The 15,084-nt window shown below is 45.6% G+C and overlaps 1 protein-coding gene across 20 annotated transcripts in view; it reads left to right on the top strand.

Moving 5' to 3' along the window:
* The window catches only part of LOC118391625 (guanine nucleotide exchange factor subunit RIC1-like), a 120,402-nt gene that overhangs the window by 34,212 nt on the left and 71,106 nt on the right, over positions 1-15,084 (top strand). For all 20 annotated transcript variants that reach the window (XR_008061219.1, XR_008061221.1, XR_008061222.1 and 17 more), the window contains exon 2: positions 6,386-6,493. Coding sequence is in view for 2 of the 20 variants with exons in the window: in XM_052458463.1 (XP_052314423.1) it covers positions 6,386-6,493 (108 nt within the window). In the remaining 18 variants the exon portion in view is untranslated. The remainder of the gene's footprint in view (positions 1-6,385; positions 6,494-15,084) is intronic.

Genomic DNA, 15,084 nt, shown 5'->3' on the forward strand with positions numbered 1-15,084 from the left:
TGTCCCTCTCTCTCGCTCTCTGGCTCTGTCTCTCTCTCTCTGTCTCTCTCTCTCTGGCTCTGTCTCTCTGGCTCTGTCTCTCTGGCTCTGTCTCTCTGGCTCTGTCTCTCTCTCTCTCTCTCTCTGGCTCTGTCTCTCTGGCTCTGTCTCTCTGGCTCTGTCTCTCTGGCTCTGTCTCTCTCTCTGGCTCTGTCTCTCTCTCTCTCTGTCTCTCTCTCTCTCTCTCTCTCTCTGGCTCTCTCTCTCTCTCTCTCTCTCTCTCTCTCTGGCTCTGTGTCTCTCTCTCTCTCTCTCTGGCTCTGTGTCTCTCTCTCTCTCTCTCTGGCTCTGTGTCTCTCTCTCTCGCTCTCTGGCTCTGTGTCCCTCTCTCTCGCTCTCTGGCTCTGTCTCTCTCTCGCTCTCTCGCTCTGTGTCTCTCTCTCGCTCTGTGTCTCTCTCTGGCTCGCTCTCTGGCTCTCTCTCTGTCTCTCTCAAGTCAATTAAATTCAATTCAAGGGCTTTATTGGCATGGGATACATGTGTTAACATTGCCTAAGCAAGTGCGGTAGATAATATATAAAGTGAAATAAACTATACAAATTAACAGTAAATATTACACATACAGAAGTTTCAAAACAATAAAGACATTACAAATGTCATATTATATATATATATATATATGTTTTAACAACGTACAAATGGAATGGACACAAGATAAAATAAATAAGCATAAATATGAGTTGTATTTACAATGGTGTGTGTTCTTCACTGGTTGCCCTTTTCTCGTGGCAACAGGTCACAAATCTTGCTGCTGTGATGGCACACTGTGGAATTTCACCCAGTAGATATGGGAGTTTATCAAAATTGGATTTGTTTTCAAATTCTTTGGATCTGTGTAATCTGAGCGAAATATGTGTCTCTAATATGGTCATATATTTGGCAGGAGGTTAGGAAGTGCAGCTCAGTTTCCACCTCATTTTGTGGGCAGTGAGCTCATAGCCTGTCTTCTCTTGAGAGCCATGTCTGCCTACGGCGGCTTTTCTCAATAGCAAGGCTATGCTTACTGAGTCTGTACATAGTCAAAGCTTTCCTTAATTTTGGGTCAGTCACAGTGGTCAGGTATTCTGCCGCTGTGTACTCTCTGTGTAGGGCCAAATAGCATTCTAGTTTGCTCTGTTTTTTTGTTAATTCTTTCCAATGTGTCAATGTGTTTTTGTTTTCTCGTGATTTGGTTGGGTCCAATTGTGCTGCTGTCCTGGGGCTCTGTAGGGTGTGTTTGTGTTTGTGAACAGAGCCCCAGAACCAGCTTGCTTAGGGGACTCTTCTCCAGGTTCATCTCTCTGTAGGTGATGGCTTTGTTGTGGAAAGTTTGGGAATCGCTTCCTTTTAAGTGGTTATAGAATTTAACGGCTCTTTTCTGGATTTTGATAATTAGTGGGTATCGGCCTAATTCTGCTCTGCATGCGTTATTTGGTGTTCTACGTTGTACACAGAGGATATTTTTGCAGAATTCTGCGTGCAGAGTCTCAATTTGAGACCTCACAACCATAATGGGCTCTATGACTGATTCAAGTATTTTTAGCCTAATTGTGTCTCTCTCGGTCTCTCTCTCTCGGTCTCTCTCTCTGGCTCGGTCTCTCGCTCTGTTTCACGGTCTCTCGCTCTCTCTCTGTATTTCTCTCTCATGCTCACGTGCTGTCTTGTGTGTTGGCTGATGGTCTGAGAATGGGATTACATGGTGTAGTGTGGTGTTGATGAATAGTCTCCTGTTGGACCATGGAATACTGGTGACATTGTGTGTGAGAGAGCGCACGTGTGTGTGTGTGTGAGAGAGCGCACGTGTGTGTGTGTGTGAGAGAGCGCACGTGTGTGTGTGTGTGAGAGAGCGCACGTGTGTGTGTGTGTGAGAGAGCGCACGTGTGTGTGTGTGTGAGAGAGCGCACGTGTGTGTGTGTGTGTGAGAGCGCACGTGTGTGTGTGGCGCACGTGTGTGGTCTGAGACGTGGTGTGTACGCATGGTGTAGAGCGCACGTGTTGATGAATAGCGCACGTGTGTGTGTGTGAGAGAGCGCACGTGTGTGTGTGTGAGAGAGCGCACGTGTGTGTGTGTGAGAGAGCGCACGTGTGTGTGTGTGAGAGAGCGCACGTGTGTGTGTGTGAGAGAGCGCACGTGTGTGTGTGTGTGTGTGAGAGCGCACGTGTGTGTGTGTGTGTGTGAGAGAGCGCACGTGTGTGTGTGTGAGAGCGCACGTGTGTGAGAGAGCGCACGTGTGTGTGTGTGAGAGCGCACGTGTGTGTGTGTGTGTGTGTGTGTGTGTGAGAGCGCACGTGTGTGTGTGTGTGTGTGAGAGCGCACGTGTGTGTGTGTGTGTGTGAGCGCACGTGTGTGTGTGTGTGTGAGAGAGCGCACGTGTGTGTGTGAGAGAGCGCACGTGTGTGTGTGTGTGTGAGAGAGCGCACGTGTGTGTGTGTGTGTGAGAGCGCACGTGTGTGTGTGTGTGTGTGAGAGAGCGCGCGTGTGTGTGAGAGCGCGCGTGTGTGTGTGAGAGCGCACGTGTGTGTGTGAGAGCGCACGTGTGTGTGTGAGAGCGCACGTGTGTGTGTGAGAGAGCGCACGTGTGTGTGTGAGAGAGCGCACGTGTGTGTGTGTGTGAGAGCGCACGTGTGTGAGAGAGCGCACGTGTGTGTGTGTGTGTGAGAGCGCGCACGTGTGTGTGTGAGAGCGCGCGCGTGTGTGTGTGTGAAATGGGAGTAATCCACCACGCTTCCATTGGTCTCTTCTCAAAGGGAAACACTGCATCCAGAGCTTGTGTCGTATCTGATTCAAGACCTGCCTTGACAAACCGTGTGTGTCCTAATTGGCACTCAGTTCACTCTATAAGGAACAATCTGGAACCCAATGCTCCCTGGTGAAATCTAGTGCACTATAAAGGATGTAATGATTCACTGATACGCATTGGTCCCCGGTTCAAATGTTTGAGTGCTTTGGTCCGCGGGACCCCAAACTTATTAAAACGTAGCATGCCATGTTCAGAAAGTAGATTCAAACGTTACGTTCACACATTTGTTGTTGTTCAAATGACTTTTTTGACCTTTTTTAAAATACCTCTTTTGTGACAGCTATGTCCTCTCCTTAGTGTCAAACTAAGCGTGTAATTATGTTGACAGTCATTGATCTACAAGTCATTTTGAATAACTAACAACCCCAGGCAATATCAGTAGTCTAGTCTAACGGTGTTCTGTCGAGACGGCCTGTTTCTGATCTGGCACATTGGTTCGCCACCTTCAGCATTCATATGTTTGTAACATGGCCTATAAAAGGCTATATTAGTTGAGTGACAACCAGTGTAATTTGCTAGGTTATTTGTTTTAATCAAATGGCTATAGAAAATGTTTACCGGAATACAAGCAGCCGACCGTTATGCTACTACTGGAGACGCAACTTTCATCTGGCTGTATACAGTGGGGCAAAAAAGTATTTAGTCAGCCACCAATTGTGCGAGTTCTCCCACTTAAAAAGATGAGGCCTTTAATTTTCATCATAGGTACACTTCAACTTCAACTAAAAAAAAAAAAATCCAGAAAATCACAGGATTTTTAATGAATTCATTTGCAAATTATGGTGGAAACTAAGTATTTTGTTATTGACCAAAGTTTATCTCAATACTTTGTTATATTCTCTTTGTTGGCAGATTTTTAAAAAAGCATAATCTGAGTCAACAAAGTTAGAAACAACACCATAAATATTCACTTACCTTTGATGATCTGTATCAGAAAGCACTCCCAGGAATCCCAGTTTGACAATAAATGACTGATTTGTTCCATAAAGTACATCATTTATGTCCAAATAGCCACTTGTTGTTAGGGTGTTCAGCCCAGTAAACCATCTTCATGAGGTGCAGGCACTTCGTCCAGACAAAAACTCGAAAAGTTCCATTACAGTCCTTTAGAAACATGTCAAAGGATGTATGGAATCAATCTTTAGGATGTTTTTAACACAAAACATCAATAATGTTCCAATCGTAGAATTCCTTTGTCTGAAGAAAAGCACTGGATGAGAGGTAACTCTGTCAGGAGCGCTCGTCATGAGACCAAGGCACTCTGCCAGACCACTGACTCAAAGGGGTCTCATGAGCCCCTCCTTTTATAGAAGAATCCGCATTCAAGTTTCTAAGGACGGTTGACGTCTAGTGGAAGCCGTAGGAAGTGCAACTTTATCCATATCTCAATGTGTATTCAGTAGGCCAAGCTTTTGAAAAACTACAAACCTCAGATGTCCCACTTCCTGGTTGGATTTTTTCTCAGGTTTTCGCCTGCCATATGAGTTCTGTTATACTCACAGACATCATTCAAACAGTTTTAGAAACTTCAGTGTTTTCTATCCAATACTACTAATAATATGCATATATTAGCATCTGGGACAGAGTAGGAGGCAGTTCACTCTGGGCACGCTATTCATCCAAAAGTGAAAATGCTGCCCCTTATCCCAAAAAGGTTAAACATTCTAGTATAGTTAAATGGTTAACACACACACACATGGACACAGTGGTCTAAGGCACTGCATCTCCGTGCAAGAGGCGTCGCTAAAGTCCCTGGTTCGAATCCAGGCTGTTTCACATCCGGCCGTGATTGGGAGTCCCATAGGGCGGCGCACAATTGGCCAAGCGTCGTCCGGGTTTGGCCGGGGTAGGCAGTCATTGTAAATAAGAATTTACTCTTAACTGACTTGCCTAGTTAAATAAAGGTTACACACACACTACACTAACCAAAAAGTTATTTTGTTGGCGTTCATTGTTTCATTGTTCATTTGTTCAGTCGTTTCATTCTCAACCAGGATTTCATCATACATGTCAAGCAGTGAAGTTTCAACTCTGTCTGTCCGTGGCCTGTCTTCCTCGTTGCGCACTGTCGCTCTGTCCGATTCCATCTTGTCCGGCTGTGTATGTAACATTTCATGTAAACCCTGTTTCTTGTCTGCTTCGACATAGCGGTCCTTGTACATATCATTGTGCATGATGGCGACACCGTAAAGAGAGAATGCCACCGCATCGCTTGTTCACAGCCTGTGTCTGTAGTCTTGTTGAGCAGGCGTTTCAATGCCATGAGAGGGCATCACGTCTGCTGCAGACAAAGTTGATGAGCTTATTTCTCCAGTCAGTTGTTTTGAATGGAGCTAGCGTGTGTGTTCATGCTTCAAACATGTTCTCAAATGCCATTGAAATGGCAGCAGCGGTATGACAACCCGCATGTTCATGAGCATGCAATACGACTTTCCTCGGTACAAAATCCTCAACGACCCACTGGGCTGTCGGACTCAGCATGTTCATGGAGCTGGTCCAAATGTCAGTCGTGAAGCTAACAGCAGTGATGCCGTCACTGTGTAACTCCGGTAAGGTTAACTGCTCGAACAACACAGCAGACATTGTGGGCTAGGTTAGGAATGCTTTGTTGCAAGTGTGGCGTCATTACGTCATGTACCTACGTTGTATAGGTATGCACGTCATGTACCTACGTTGTATAGGTATGCACGTCATGTACCTACGTTGTATAGGTATGCACAGCAGCTCTGACATCGGTGTTAAATATACACTGGGAGCTAACATTAATGATATGCATGTCAATCTCTCATGGCTCAAAGTGGAGAGGAGATTGACATCACTACTTGTTTTTGTAAGAAGTGTTGACAAGCGGAATTGTCACGCTGTCTGTTTAAACTACTAGCACACTTGGGCACCCATGCATACCTTATAAAGCTTGGCCTAGCTATAAAAGCTTTACCAAGCTATCACAACAGATAGCTAGCCAGCGAATCATGCTAAACATTTAGCTAACGTTAGCCAGTGAATCATGCTAAACATTTAGCTAACGTTAGCCAGCTAGCTAAAAATGATCTATGGGCTGTATGCGATTTATGGAGATTTAATTCAATTGTTTATTTGTTGTCTTGCGAGCTGTATAGCTGTGGCCATCTGGCTGGTATAAACAAGGGCTTCCTACAACAATAGCAACATTAGAGCAGCAAGCTATCTAGCGAACATTGTATCTAGCGAACATTGTATCTAGCGAACATTGACCAGACCCGTCAAACACAACTTTTAGCCTCACAGCCAGTTCCACTGCATTTTTTTCATTGTTCCCCTTTTAATGATTTAGACCTGGGACACTTACTTGGTGTGTGCAATTAGTTATCATGTAGAACAGAACCAGCAGGCTCCGGACCTCGTAGGGTTAGAGTTGAATACCCCTTGACTAGACCATAAAGAAACACACACAGACATGCATTGCCAAACAACGCTACTGCCACCTTATGGTTTGGAGTATATTAACAAGGCTGAGTGGCTGATGAGATGACTGCTGACACTGTTCTGACACTCTCTCACTTGTTCTCTTTCTGTCCGTCTTCCAGCCCAGTGTTCTGATAGTGAGCTACATAGAGTCGGCGAAAGCATCATCCCAGTTTGGCTTCTATCAGCAGGCCGAATGGAAGCAGGACGATTCCATGATAGCAGTAGCGGTGAGTAATGCGGTGCAGTCACTTCTCGTGCTCTCTCGCTCTCTCGCTCTCTCTCTTGCTCTCGCTCGCTCTCTCGCTCTCTCTCTTGCTCTCGCTCTCTCTTTTGCTCTGGCTCTCTCATCGTAGTTGTTGTCTCTCTCTCTCTTTTGTATTTACTTCGTATTTTCCATGGTGGAGGGTTAACGCATTGTTTGTTTTATTCATTTACTCTGTTCTTCGTTTTGAGTTGAGGGAGGGTGGCCGGGGAGTTTGTTTTATTCATTTACTCTGTTCTTCGTTTTGAGTTGAGGGAGGGTGGCCGGGGAGTTTGTTTTATTAATTTACTCTGTTCTTCGTTTTGAGTTGAGGGAGGGTGGCCGGGGGTTTGTTTTATTAATTTACTCTGTTCTTCGTTTTGAGTTGAGGGAGGGTGGCCGGGGAGTTTGTTTTATTAATTTACTCTGTTCTTCGTTTTGAGTTGAGGGAGGGTGGCCGGGGAGTTTGTTTTATTAATTTACTCTGTTCTTCGTTTTGAGTTGAGGGAGGGTGGCCGGGGAGTTTGTTTTATTAATTTACTCTGTTCTTCGTTTTGAGTTGAGGGAGGGTGGCCGGGGGTTTGTTTTATTAATTTACTCTGTTCTTCGTTTTGAGTTGAGGGAGGGTGGCCGGGGAGTTTGTTTTATTAATTTACTCTGTTCTTCGTTTTGAGTTGAGGGAGGGTGGCCGGGGAGTTTGTTTAATTAATTTACTCTGTTCTTCGTTTTGAGTTGAGGGAGGGTGGCCGGGGGTTTGTTTTATTAATTTACTCTGTTCTTCGTTTTGAGTTGAGGGAGGGTGGCCGGGGGGTTTGTTTTATTAATTTACTCTGTTCTTCGTTTTGAGTTGAGGGAGGGTGGCCGGGGGGTTTGTTTTATTAATTTACTCTGTTCTTCGTTTTGAGTTGAGGGAGGGTGGCCGGGGAGTTTGTTTTATTAATTTACTCTGTTCTTCGTTTTGAGTTGAGGGAGGGTGGTCGGGGGTTTGTTTTATTAATTTACTCTGTTCTTCGTTTTGAGTTGAGGGAGGGTGGCCGGGGAGTTTGTTTTATTAATTTACTCTGTTCTTCGTTTTGAGTTGAGGGAGGGTGGCCGGGGAGTTTGTTTTATTAATTTACTCTGTTCTTCGTTTTGAGTTGAGGGAGGGTGGCCGGGGAGTTTGTTTTATTAATTTACTCTGTTCTTCGTTTTGAGTTGAGGGAGGGTGGTCGGGAGTTTGTTTTATTAATTTACTCTGTTCTTCGTTTTGAGTTGAGGGAGGGTGGCCGGGGAGTTTGTTTTATTAATTTACTCTGTTCTTCGTTTTGAGTTGAGGGAGGGGGTCGGGAGTTTGTTTTATTAATTTACTCTGTTCTTCGTTTTGAGTTGAGGGAGGGTGGTCGGGGAGTTTGTTTTATTAATTTACTCTGTTCTTTGTTTTGAGTTGAGGGAGGGTGGTCGGGAGTTTGTTTTATTAATTTACTCTGTTCTTCGTTTTGAGTTGAGGGAGGGTGGGCCTGGGAGTTTGTTTTATTAATTTACTCTGTTCTTCGTTTTGAGTTGAGGGAGGGTGGCCAGGGGCAGTTTGTTTTATTAATTTACTCTGTTCTTCGTTTTGAGTTGAGGAGGGGGCTGGGAGTTTGTTTTATTAATTTACTCTGTTCTTCGTTTTGAGTTGAGGGAGGGTGGTCGGGGGCAGTTTGTTTTATTAATTTACTCTGTTCTTTGTTTTGAGTTGAGGAGGGTGGTCGGTGCAGTTTGTTTTATTAATTTACTCTGTTCTTCGTTTTGAGTTGAGGAAGAGGGTGGCCGGGGAGTTTGTTTTATTAATTTACTCTGTTCTTCGTTTTGAGTTGAGGAGGGTGGCCGGGAGTTTGTTTTATTAATTTACTCTGTTCTTCGTTTTGAGTTGAGGGAGGGTGGCGGGGGAGTTTGTTTTATTAATTTACTCTGTTCTTCGTTTTGAGTTGAGGGAGGGTGGCCGGGGGCCCTGTTTGTTTTATTAATTTACTCTGTTCTTCGTTTTGAGTTGAGGGAGGGTGGGGGGGGAGTTTGTTTTATTAATTTACTCTGTTCTTCGTTTTGAGTTGAGGGAGGGTGGCCGGGGAGTTTGTTTTATTAATTTACTCTGTTCTTCGTTTTGAGTTGAGGGAGGGTGGCCGGGGAGTTTGTTTTATTAATTTACTCTGTTCTTCGTTTTGAGTTGAGGGAGGGTGGCCGGGGAGTTTGTTTTATTAATTTACTCTGTTCTTCGTTTTGAGTTGAGGGAGGGTGGCCGGGGAGTTTGTTTTATTAATTTACTCTGTTCTTCGTTTTGAGTTGAGGGAGGGTGGCCGGGGAGTTTGTTTTATTAATTTACTCTGTTCTTCGTTTTGAGTTGAGGGAGGGTGGCCGGGGAGTTTGTTTGCGGTTTGGTTGTGGCCGCAAAATGCTGTTGCTTTTGAATGGCTTCAAGTTCGATCCGGAGAATGGTGTCAGGGGGAAGTTTTGCTCACGGTCGGCTAACAGGTGGGAGTGGAATATATACATTCTGCAGCCAGAATGAATAAGGTGGTGGTTGTTGGTGATTCTTGTTGCCTGGCTAGTTGCTAATGGGATTTTTGTGAGGGGTGTGTTGGTGCTGATTTTTTAAAAACATTTTACTTAATTTTTGTATTTTTAGTGAGTTTGCAAGTCTTTTTCGTGTCTCGACTGGGTGCCAAGCCGTTAAACATGTTTCCTTCCGTAGGCCAGTGTGTGTTTCTTAACAAGGCAGAACAGCAGGTAAATGTCCACTTCAAGGTTAATCATGGGAGGGGTGGTACGTAGGGTTTGCTAGCATAGATAGTTTGCAGTGTTTTGAGTGTGGGGACTTTAAGTTTGCATGCCCAGGTAAGGCCCAGAGACCGGGAGCTAGTGCAGACAAGCACGACCAGCCGGCAGCGGGGGCTGGGACAGGTACATTTTATCCAGGCCAAACTTGGTGCAAAACCATGCCCACGTGAAACTTAGCAACATTTGAAGTTGCACTGAGACGGAAGAACGCCTTCAATACCTTGCATTTTGCATGTGAAGTTACGTTAAACTGTTTAGCTTTCTAGTGAGTGATTGCAGCCAGACGGGCTGACAAGTTGGATAGCATTGACATCATGGATAGTTACATTGATTTTGGAGGTAGGTAAGCTGTGCAATCGCTAGCTTACAACTCCAATTGGGCTGAATCTGTCTAGTAGTGTTTGTCGTCTCGCGTTTTAGTGTGGTTGTCTAAGTGTTTAGGAAAGGACTATTGATATACTTAGCTACATGACATTTGTGCTAGTTGGCAACTAAAAGATGCTTCATAGCTATCTCTAGCTGACTGGGCAAAGCAAGCTCCGTTGATTCACTGTTACTGACAGTCATGTTGCGTCAGCTATCTACAGTCACTTGTTTCTTGTCTTTTCGTTTAGCTCATTTCAAATGAGGCCTGCGAAACTGCACATCCCTCGCAGTTGGGGAGGTGGGCTTGTAGAGGTGAGTGGGGTTACAGCAGAGGCAGGTTGCTGTAGTAACGGATACTCCTCTGTTGGTGGAAGAGGAGAGCACCTCTGGAGAACGCTAAAAGGGCTGAGGAGGCCCGAGGAGGGTGCCACAGAAAAAGGAGAAGTAAAGTGGGAAATAAGAGTGTGGCTGGGAAAGGGCATGGTGGGCTCATCCCAGGAAATACTGCCTGGCATTGGGAGGAGGCCCTGATCGATGTGCAGACAGGGGAGGAGGACGTTACTGTGCCAGTGGAGTAGGAGGAAGAGGAGGGTGGGGGGATGAGGAGGCCCTGATCGATGTGCAGACAGGGGAGGAGGACGTTACTGCCAGTGGAGTAGGAGGAAGAGGGGGGGGGGGGTGAGGAGGCCCTGATCGATGTGCAGACAGGGCAGGAGGACTTTACTGTGCCAGTGGAGTAGGAGGAAGAGGGGGGTGGGGGGGGATGAGGAGGCCCTGATCGATGTGCAGACCGGGGAGGAGGATGTTACTGTGCCAGTGGAGTAGGAGGAAGAGGGGGGGGGGGGATGAGGAGGCCTGGATCCAAGGCTGTCAGGTGGAGGGCCCAGTATATACGATGAGAGAACTTTCTAGGTTCCTGAGGGAGACTTTACGCTGGAGTCTTACTTTCCTGATTCTGGAAGGTTTGTAAGGGAGGAAGAATGAAGGGTATGGTGCCGTCTCGCCCAGGAACATGTATAGGCTTGGCTTCAGACTGCTTAAATTGATAGGCCTTTACTTTTCACGGTGGCTTTGTGTTTCTCTGTTGGTTTCTGGTTGTGGTGTTTTCCCTTCTACCTCTTATGGAGATCTTCACATGTATGGCGTTAAGAGCGGGTTGCTGTGGGAGCATGTCAAAGAAAAACATTTACAAGAGACACAGTGATGTGGATTTGGGGGGGGGGGCACAGGTGCTGAGCCATGGCACAAATCTTAGTGCAGGGGTAGCAGTGGTCCTGGCATGGGTGTCAACATTCTCTCGTCAAAAGGAGGTGTGTAAGGGTAGGTTGTCAATGGTTAGAGCCAAAATCAATTATCTTGTATTTGTTTTCAAAAATGTGTATGCACCTAGTACAAGGCGGGAGAGGGGAGACTTGTTTTGCAATCTAAGGCAGTAGTTTGCACATTTAGCACAGGGTGAGGTGTTTGTGTTGGATTGGAAATAAATACCGGAATAGTGAGCAACCACATTTGGGCTCAGCAAAGGTGTTGTATGATGATCTGAATAAATCAATCAAATGTTATTTATGAGCAGAAACCGAGCCTTAAACCCCGTAGAGCAGGAATGTGGATGTTGAGCCACATGGCTAGGAAAAACTCCCTAGAAATACAGAAACCTAGAGAGAAACCAGGCTCTGAGGGGTGGCCAGTCCTCTACTGGCTGTACCGGGTGGAGAGAAACCAGGCTCTGAGGGGTGGCCTCTACTGGCTGTACCGGGTAGAGAGGAACCAGGCTCTGAGGGGTGTCCTCTACTGGCTGTACCGGGTAGAGAGGAACCAGGCTCTGAGGGGTGGCCAGTCCTCTACTGGCTGTACTGGGTAGAGAGAAACCAGGCTCTGAGGGGTGGCCAGTCCTCTACTGGCTGTGCCGGGTGGCGATTATAGGAGTACATGGCCATTAACCTCTCTGGTACAAGTGGGACGTTAGCGTCCCACCTCGACAACAGCCAGTGAAATTGCAGGGCGCCAAATTCAAAACAACACTACACTTCTCCTACTTCCAACCACAGTGTCCAATTTCAAAAAGGCTTTTTGGCGAAAGCAGAACATATCATTGTTAGGTCAGCAACTAGTAACAGAAAGCGTTCAGCCATTTTCCAACCAAAAAGAGGTGCCACAAAAAGCAGAAATATAGATCAAATTAATCACTAACCTTTGACGATCTTCATCAGATGACACTCCCAGGACTCAATGTTACACAATACATGTATGTTTTGTTCGATCAAGTTCATATTTATATCCAAAAACGTTTATATCCAAAAGTTTACATTGGCACCATGTTCAGAAATGCCTCCAAAACAGCCAGAGAAATTGCAGAGAGCCACATCAAATAACATAAATACTCATCATAAACTTTGATGAAAGACACATGTTTTACATAGAATTAAAGATAAATTGTTCTTAATGCTGTGTCAGATTTCAAAATAGCTTTACGGCAAAAGCACAATATTCAATAATCTGAGAACAGCGTTCAGCCACAAAAGCAAGCCATACAGTTACCCGCCAAATTGTGGAGTCAACAAAAGTCATAAATAGCATAAATCTTCACTTACCTTCGCTGATCTTCGTCAGAATGCACTCCCAGGACTCCCACTTCCACAAGAAATGTTTGTTTTGTTCGTTTATGTCCATATTTATGTCGAAATACTTCCGTTTTGTTTGCACGTTTAGTTAACTATTCCAAAGGCGCAATGCGTGAGCTCAAAATCCAGACAAAGTCGAGTTCCATTACAGTTTGTAGAAACATGTCAAACCATGTTTACAATCAATCCTCAGGGTCTTTTTATAATAAAGCTTCAATGATATTCCAACCGGACAATTCCTTTGTCTTTAGAAATGAAAAGGAACGTAGCTTGTGCTCACGACCGCGCGTGACTAAACTCAAGGCTTTCAGCCAGACCACTGGTTCAAACAGCTCTTATTCTCTCCCCCTTTACAGTAGAAGCTTGAAACAACGTTCTAAAGACTGTTGACATCTAGTGGAAACCTTAGGAAGTGCAATTTGACCCCATAGACGCAGTATATTGGATAGGCAATCACTTGAAAAACTACAAACCTCAGATTTCCCACTTCCTGGATGGATTTTCCTCAGGTTTTCACCTGCCATATCAGTTCTGTTATACTCAGGCATGATTTTAACAGTTTTGGAAACTTTAGTGTGTTTTCTATTCAAATCTACTAATTATATGCACATCCTAGCTTCTGGGCCTGAGTAGCAGGCAGTTTAATTTGGGCACGCTTTTCATCCAAAATTCCGAATGCTGCCTCCTACCCTAGTGAAGTTAAGCCCAGATTGTTGTTCAACATGTTCAAACGTTCATAGAAGACCAGCAGGGTCAAAGAATAATCACGGTGCTTATAGAGGTGCAACAGGTCAGCACCTCTGGAGTAAACGTCAGTTTGCTTTTCATAGCATTGAGAGGTTGATACAGCAGGTGTGTGTTTGGGGGGGGGGGAGACAAGGCAGCACGACCGGTGAACAGGTCAGGGTTCCATAGCAGCAGGCAGAACCACGGAAACTGGATCAGCAGCACGTCCAGGGAGACGGGGACTGCCCGGAGTCATAAGGCCAGGTAGTCCTGAGGCATGGTCCTAGGGCTCAGGTCCTCCGGTAGGGGAGCTAGAGATGAGATAATTAGACTTAATTATTATTAGACTTAACTTAATCATACTTAAGTTGACATAGGACAACAGATAAGACAGGAGAAATAGACCAGATATAACAGACTGACCCTAGCCCCTCGTGACATAGTCTATTGCAGCATAGATACTAGAGACTGAGACGGGGGGGGGGGTCAGGGGACACTGTGGCCCCGTCCAACAATACCCCTGGACAGGACCAACCAGGCAGGATATAACCCCATCCACTTTGCCAAAGCACAGCCCCCACACCACCAACAGAATATCAACCGAGCACTAACTTACTACCCTGAGTCAGATCTAGTGAAGGACTAAGTATCCCAAGCAGTATACGTGGTTGGGGTGGGTGAGTACAGCTTGTTTGGATCGTATCTATACAAGAATCAGAGCAATATGCCTTTGGGGGTCTCCATTCTCCCAGTAGGGATTTTGGACCGTCATATTGCCATGGTTCAGTTCTTTGTTTCATCAGGTCCCCGGCAGGCATCCTAATGGAAATGACATGTAAAGCTCTTACAAGCTGCCACTTTTTGCTCAAGCTTCTACGGCTACTGGGAGAGGTGGAAACAGCAGAAGGGGGAGTTTCAGTCTCTCAGTCAGTGGTGGGATGTAGGTAAAGCCCACATTCTGTTTTTTTTTTGTCAGCAGTATACAGCTTCCTCTTCAGAGTCCAGGAGAGGACTTGGGGAGCTTGAGGTTGGCAAAAGTGAGGTGGAGGCTGAGCTGGTGGGGCAAGGTAGGGAGGGGCTGCAATCTGATCTGTCTGAACTACGCAGGGACAAGAGCTAGATTTTTTTGTAAGAGCTAGATTTTCCATTTTGAGCGAGATGGATGCTCCCAGCTCTTTCTTCTTTGGGTTAGAAAAAACCCAAAGACGTTTGTCTGATGGGCCTGTAACTTCTGTTGTGGAGATGAGAGAGCGGGCTGTGGAGTTCTACTCTGATTTTTATATGGCAGAACTCTGCCATCCTGGGTGTTCTCAGGTTCTGCTCACAGACCTTCTCAAATTCTCTCTTTCGCAGAGGAATGGAGATTTCCCTGGGCTTTCACAAACTCTCTTTTGCAGAGGAATGTAGATTTCCCTGGGCTTTCACAAACTCTCTCTTTCGCAGAGGAATGGACATTTCCCTGGGCTTTCACAAACTCTCTCTTTTGCAGAGGAATGGACATTTCCCTGGGCTTTCACAAACTCTCTCTTTCGCAGAGGAATGGACATTTCCCTGGGCTTTCACAAACTCTCTCTTTCGCAGAGGAATGGACATTTCCCTGGGCTTTCACAAACTCTCTCTTTCGCAGAGGAATGGACATTTCCCTGGGCTTTCACAAACTCTCTCTTTCGCAGAGGAATGGACATTTCCCTGGGCTTTCACAAACTCTCTCTTTCGCAGAGGAATGGACATTTCCCTGGGCTTTCACAAACTCTCTCTTTCGCAGAGGAATGGACATTTCCCTGGGCTTTCACAAACTCTCTCTTTCGCAGAGGAATGGACATTTCCCTGGGCTTTCACAAACTCTCTCTTTCGCAGAGGAATGGAGATTTCACTGGGCTTTCACAAACTCTTTCGCAGAGGAATGAAGATTTCCCTGGGCTTTCACAAACTCTCTCTTTCGTAGAGGAATGAAGATTTCCCTGGGCTTTCACAAACTCTCTCTTTCGCAGAGGAATGGAGATTTCCCTGGGCTTTCACAAACTCTCTTTCGCAGAGGAATGGACATTTCCCTGGGCTTTCACAAACTCTC

The sequence above is a fragment of the Oncorhynchus keta genome, chromosome 12, assembly GCF_023373465.1.
Source record: "Oncorhynchus keta strain PuntledgeMale-10-30-2019 chromosome 12, Oket_V2, whole genome shotgun sequence".
Taxonomy (NCBI): domain Eukaryota; kingdom Metazoa; phylum Chordata; class Actinopteri; order Salmoniformes; family Salmonidae; genus Oncorhynchus; species Oncorhynchus keta.